This window comes from Otolemur garnettii, unplaced genomic scaffold (assembly GCF_000181295.1).
Source record: "Otolemur garnettii isolate 467f Iridium unplaced genomic scaffold, OtoGar3 scaffold00054, whole genome shotgun sequence".
In the NCBI taxonomy this organism is placed as follows: Eukaryota; Metazoa; Chordata; class Mammalia; order Primates; family Galagidae; genus Otolemur; species Otolemur garnettii.
Window position 1 is genome coordinate 916818 of NW_003852449.1, and position 6980 is coordinate 923797.

General features: G+C 43.4%; 1 protein-coding gene across 2 annotated transcripts in view; it reads left to right on the top strand.

Annotated features, from left to right (window-relative positions):
* Positions 1-6980, top strand: part of WDHD1 (WD repeat and HMG-box DNA binding protein 1) — a 62160-nt gene that overhangs the window by 41628 nt on the left and 13552 nt on the right. The window contains exons 16-19 of one of the 2 annotated variants that reach the window (XM_023514517.1): positions 2211-2325; positions 2942-3073; positions 6450-6667; positions 6794-6903. In XM_023514517.1, the coding sequence (XP_023370285.1) occupies positions 2211-2325; positions 2942-3073; positions 6450-6667; positions 6794-6903 (575 nt within the window). Of the gene's footprint in view, positions 1-2210; positions 2326-2941; positions 3074-6449; positions 6668-6793; positions 6959-6980 lie in introns of both variants that reach the window. The other variant, XM_023514518.1, reaches the window with a different exon arrangement.

Here is a 6980-nt window from a genome sequence, read left to right on the forward strand (position 1 = left end):
GGATTGCTTGAGCCCAAGAGTTTAAGGCTGCAGTGAGCTATGATGACACCCTGGTGCTCTAGCCTGGGGCAACAGAGTAGACCAATGGTTCTCAACCTTCCTAATGCCTCGAACTTTAATACAGTCCAAAAGGGTCGTGACCCACAGGTTGAGAACCGCTGGAGTAGACTCTGTCTGAAAAAATAAAAAAAAAAACATAATCAAGCTTGGTGCCCGTAACACAGAAGTTATGGTGCCAGCCACATACACCTGGGATGGCGGATTTGAATCTGGCCTGGGCCAGCTAGACAACTGAAACCAAAAAAAAAAAAGAAAAGTAGAAAAGTATTCACATAAAAACTTGCACTTGAATGTTCAGAGTAGATTTATTCATAATACCTAAAAAAGTAGAAACACTGTAAATGTCACCTGGTAAATGGGTTAGTAAGCCTATACAGTGGAATATGACTGGTCTATAAAAAGGAATGACATACTGATACATGCTACCACACGGACGGACTCTGAGAAATACTGATACGTGCAGCCACACGGACGGCTCTGAGAAGTACTGATACGTGCAGCCACACGGACGGACTCTGAGAAATACTGATACGTGCTGCCACATGGACGGACTCTGAAAACTTTACACCAGGTTTGAAAGAGTACAGATGCAAAGGTCTCATACTTTATGATTTCATTCATTTGAAATGTCCAGAATAGGCTATCTATAGAGACAAAAACCTTTTACAAAATATTCTCTACCTGTTGGCCAGCTCTTTGTAAAGTTCTGCAATGAACATTTTGTAAATAAGGTACATTTAGCTACAATTTCCCATTTTCCCTATGTATGGTGACTTTGGGGACACCTTGTAGATTGGTGTTTATAGAGGGTGGGGGAGTACTGAGGAAATACTCATGGGGGGGATGAAGGTATACAATCCAGATCCCCATTAATGGGGGTCTTGCTGTGTTCCACAGTCTGGTTTCAAACTCCTGGCCTTAAGCAATCCTTTTACCGTGGCCCTCCGTCACAGCTCACAGTAACCTCAAACTCTTGGGCTTAAGCGATTCTTTTGCCTCAACCTCCCAAGTAGCTGGGATTACAGGCGCCTGCCACAACACCCAGCTATTTTTTTGTTGTAGTTGTCATTGTTGTTTAGCAGCCCAGGCCGGGTTCAAACCCGCTTGCCTCTGTGTATGTGGCTGGCACCCTACCCACTGAGGTATGAGCGCCAAGCCATGGTTTTCTAATTAATAATTTTGAGCATATAAGGTGAAGGAGTACTGTGTGCATGTAAGTCATTTTGTGATTAATGAATACTCTTTAATTAATAAATGTCGTGAGTTCTTGTGATGGACATCTTCAAACACCATACGCCAGAAAGGTTTAGACTAGCTCCTTGCCACTGAGCTTTCACCACATAAGGCAACCTCTGATTTGGCAGAGCAGGTATAGATTTTACCCTCTTTAATGTTATTGGGTTTTCTGCTCTGACAAATATCTAATAAACACTTACCTGTGTTGGACATTTCACTGTCCTTTCTTCTTATTTCCTACCAATGGCACCAAGAGTTCCCACACTGTGAATGAAAATGGAGATGCTCTCTTGGACCTGCGTGGTGAGAAAAAAGAGAGAAAACATGAGCATGCTTCCGCAGCATCTTGTATTAGACTGGTGCTGTGGGACTGGTGACAAGCCCTGTGACATGGATCCCATTACACGTGCATATGGCAAAAAAAATTTTTTTTTTGAGACAGTTTCATTCTGTCACCCTGGGTAGAACTCTTGGGCTCAAGCAAGTCTCTTGCCTCAGCCTCCCAAGTAGCTGGGATTATAGGCACCTGCCATAATGCCCAGCTGTTTTTAGTGATGGGGGTCTCACTCTTCTTTCTCAGGCTGGTCTTGAACTCATGAACTCAGGCAATCCACCCACCTTGGCCTCCCAGAGTGCTAGGAAATTTCCATATTTTAAAAGCAGGCAGTTTGCTAGGAAAATATGAAGAGAGTTGATTTTACTTTTAGCCATTTTTATTTAATGAAACTGATGTGAGAAGAGATTTTTGAAATACATGGAGGGATAGGATAGTCTTTGTATTTCCGAGGCCTAAAACACCTTTTTAAAAAGAGGAATGTATAATTAACTATTGGAATACTTTTGAAACATTTTTACTTTAGCGAATTTTGTGACATTTCAGCAAGATCTGTGATGGGACTTTCTCTTCCTGGCAGGTGCATCCCTTGTAAAGGCTCTCGGTTTCCCCCCACCCTTCCACGGCCTGCTGTAGCTGTATTACCCTTTAAGCTTCCTTACTGTCAGATTGCAACAGACAAAGGACAGATGGAGGTATGTGGAAATCCTACCTTGACTCTCTGAATTGGATAGCACACTACCTGTGATACATATGTTTTAAAGTTACTGTGATGAGCAGTGTTGAGCATTCATTGGTATGTGATTAAATGAGTAGTGGTAGCAGGGAAGGAACAGGACTGCTCACGCTCACCTGGCTGCCGTCACTGCTTCCGGGACTCTGTCTACAAGGTAGCTGGGTAGCCAGGTAGGGCCTCCCGAGGCCCAGCAGGTCCTGAGCTGTGGCGCCTACATGCATTTTGTGTCTTTGGCACCTCGCTTGCTTTGCTCTAGCCTTGGCCCCTGTGTCATCAAAAGTCATTTGGAATCCTGTAAGTAGTTATTCTAATTAAGAAGCAGATCAGCTTCCAAAAAGCTAATTTACCAAGTTCTCTGAGCTTTAACTATGATGCCTAGAAAACTGTGTTAAATGGTACATTTACTCACTCTTTTTTTAAGGATAGTGAAGCTGTAGTAGCATACTGGGATTTGAACTGTAAACTAAACTTATAGGAAGGGGGATTTCAGAACTGGTATCTTGAGACAAGTGTTTAACACTCGCCTGTGTCACAGTGATGGTTTCATTCATTGAGTAGCTTTCTGCACTTCACAGGAGCAGTATTGGCGTTCAGTTACATTCCACCACCACCTTGCTTATCTTGCTGACAACGGCTATGAATACGAAGAGAGCACGAAAAATCAGGCCATAAAAGCACAACAGGAACTTTTAATGAAAATGCTGGCAGTGAGTAAAATAAATACACAGAAAGAACTAAAGTGAAATGCTTTTCTAGAGGTTGAATCTTTTTTTCTTTCTTTCGTTTTTTTTTGAGACAGAGTCTCCCTATGTCACCCTCAGTAGAGTGCCGAGCTCATAGAAACCTCAAACTCTTGGGCTTAAGCGATTCTCTTGCTTCAGCCTCCCAGTGGCTAGGACTATAGGTCCCCACCACAACACTCAGCTATTTTTTTATTATTGTTGTCATTGTTTAGCAGGCCCTGGCAGGGTTTGAACCAGCCAGTCTCAGTGCATGTGGCCAGTGTCCTAACCACTGAGCTACTGGTGCCGAGCCTAGAGGTTGAATTTCTTTTTTTTTTAGACAGAGCCTCAAGCTGTTGCCCTGGGTAGAGTGCCGTGGCATCACAGCTCACAGCAATCTCTAACTCCTGGGCTCAAGAGGGTCTCCTGCCTCCGCCTCCCAAGTAGCTGGGAATACAGGCCCCCACCACAATACCCGGCTTTATTTTTTTTTTTGGTTGCAGCTGTCATTGTTGTTTGGAGGGCCCGGGCTGGATTCGAACCCACCAGCTCAGGTGTATTTGGCTGGCACCTTAGCCGCTTGAGCCACAGGCACCAAGCCAATAATTGAATTTCTTGAAGGTATGTGAATTTGGACTAAGTCCCACAACCTAGAATTCTTAAGTTTTATCTGATCATATTTTTCTCCCATAAAAGTTCTGTTTTCTGGTTGATGTTGTAGTTAAAATATTTAGGATATTACCTTGTAATATCCATACAAAAACAGACATCTCCAGTGCCATTTCCCTTTTTCTTGTGCCCACCAGTCTATGTTTTAACAGTTCCTCCAGGTAACTCTTATGCTTAAAAAAGTGTGAACCACCCCCACACACTAAAAACAGAATAATTAGATGGGTGTCATGGTGGGTGCCTATCGTCTCAGCTGTTCAAGAGGTTGAGGCAAGAGGATCGTTGGAACCCAAGAGTTTGAGGTTGCTATGAGCTGTGATGATGCCATGGCACCCAGGTGACAGAATGAGATTGTCTCAAAAAACAGTTTGAGAACCACTTCTCTGGCACCTGCTTTTACTGTATGCAGTTTGTAGGTGGGTTGTTTGTAGACATTTAGGGCTAGGCTTGTTGGGAACTCTGATCAGCCTTTTACATCTCCCTTGTGTTAAGCCACTGTGGTGAAAGTTCAGCTGTAGCTCCTGGCAGGTTTGGGGCCTTGGGTATTTAAGTACATTGATGTTTGGGGCAGGGCATCTTAAAATTCCTGTGTGGGTGTCCTCACTTGTGCTTGGCTTACGGAAAGGAGTGTAGCATTTCTTCCTGCACTAGGCTTATACTAAGCTGGAAGCCCTTGAGGGTAGAGGTCTCTTCACATCCATAGCCCAGGCCCTGGTGTCATGGCTGATACACAGACCTCAATATTGTGACATAGTGAATGGTCCACACTTTTCACTTTAAATTGAGGAAAAAAGGGCGGTGCCTATGGCTCAGTGGGTAGGGCACCGGCCCCATATACCGAGGGCGGTGGGTTCAAACCTGGCCCCGGCCAAACTGCAACAAAAAAATAGCCGGGTGTTGTGGTGGGCACCTATAGTCCTGGCTACATGGGAGGCTGAAGCAAGAGAATCGCCTAAGCCCAGGGTTTGGAGGTTGCTGTGAGCTGTGTGACGCCACCAGTCTACATAGAGCAACACAGTGAGACTCTGTCTCTACAAAAAAAATTAAAATAAAATAAAATGGGGAAAAAAGCTTTTGAGGGAAAAGACCTCTGTGTTCTAAGACCACAGAGCAAATTGTAGCTCTTTCTTCAAAAGGTGGTGCCAGCTACTGTCACCTATCTGCAAGTTTGGTATTAAGGAAACTCAATTTACTGTAGAATAAGTTTTATTCCTTTTATAAAGTGGTGTTTGTGGTCCAGAAACTAGCAGCCTTTGTACTTGGGGCAACATCCCTCAGGAAACAGGGATGTTGATGTCTTCGCCATTTTGCCTCAGCAGAGCTTTTTTCTTTGTGCTCTCAGTAGGTTACTCGTGCCCTGCAGGCTCTTCTGTCCTCCTGGCCCCTTCCCAGGTGCCTTTAGTTCCCTAGAGTCACTGATAGCCACACTCATCGCTGTCTTTTCTAAATGTCCCCTGCGGCAGAGGCCCACCCTCATGGAGAAGTGCTGCTGGTAAACAGGAGCTACCAGGAGTCTGGAGGAGGACACCGAGGTTACTGTCTGTAGCTCCTGTACTGCTGAGTAACAAGGGTCCTCACACCCTGTGAGTCGGGAGACCTCACTAGTCTTCAGAGTGTCAGTTTTCCTGACTTTGATTTGAGTTGCCAGAATTCATACCAGTAGCAAATAGTGTTTTCTAAGAGATGTTACATGAATGCCCTTTGTTTTATATTGTAAATATAATATCATAGAGCATAAAAAGGAGGATATTTAATTCGGAAGTTGTGTGAGTAGCTGAAGATCATAGACAATTACACATAGCCAGGTGTGGTGGCTCACATCTGTAATCTCAGCACTGTGGGAGGCTGAGGGAGAATTGCTTGAACTCAGGAGTTCGAGACTTGGCTGAGTGAGAGTGAGACCTTGATTCATAAAAACACACACACACACACACAAACCAGCTGGGCACAGCGGGGAGCACCTGTAATCCCAGTGGCTTCCTGAGGCAAGGCAGTGAGATGCCCACAGCCAAGTCTGAGGTTATGGTGAGCCACAACGCCATTGCAGTCTGCTCAGGGTATAGGGTAGGACTCTGTCTCAACAAGAACAACAAAAAAAGGCAAGAAAATAATTTTAAAAATATGCAAGAGAATTAAAAACAAAATTAAGGGGAGATCTACTTGCCCCGCCCAGTTCATTTAGTGTTTGTGCACATTCTGAGCAAAGTAAGAACTGATTTGCTTATGATTCATTTCTTCTTTGAATTTCCTGCCATGTTGGAGTGAGAGACAGCTGGAAAACAAATTTAGGAGAATCACATTTAAATTTTAAATGAATTTCTTGCTTTTCTTATAATCAATAACTTAAAATTATATATTTCATTGAATCTACTACATGTACTACTACTGATTATAAAATGTACTGTTATTTTATTCATTAAAGCCACAGAGACAAAAAAAGGTGCTGCCACACTAATCCACCAGTAGTAAAGTGCGTTCTAACTTCAGAGATGTTAATGTGTATAAAAGTGTGCATCTTGGCATCAGGAGATACGCTGCCTAGACATTTTTTTTCTTAGTTTTGTTAGTAGTATCAGTGTTTAAAAGTTTTACTTAATCTCTCTTTAAGGAGCTCAGTAAAAATAAAAAAAAATTTAATTTTATTTTTGTATTTAACACGATTTTATTTTTTTCCTTTTTCTTTCTGGGTTAGCTTTCTTCTAAACTGGAGCGGGATTTTCGTTGTGTGGAACTTGCTGATCTGATGACTCAGAATGCTCTGAGTTTAGCCATTAAGTATGCTTCTCGTTCTGGGAAATTAATGTTGGCCCAAAGACTTAGTGAGCTGGCTGCAGGGAAGGCAGCTGAGCTGGCTGCAGCCAGTGTGGAACCGGAAGAGGAAGAAGATTGCAGGAAAAAGCTGAGTGCTGGGTAACAGATACTTATTTGGTTGCATTTTCCTTTACCATCCTGAATATTAAATTGGTCTTTGCATAGCCTTTTTTTTTTTTTTTTTTACCCTGACAGAGCCTTTTACCAAATATTATTGTCTTTTAGGTATAGTAATACTGCTCCAGAGTGGAGCCAGTCAGGGCTCAAAAATCCAGTTGAAGACGACGCTGAGGACAGTGGAGAAGCTGATGATGCAGAAGAAGAACCAGAAGCAGGTCTGTGCGGTGAGACACGTCTGCAGGGCAGTAATGATGACCCGGGTCTGTGCGGTGAGACACGCCTGCAGGGCAGT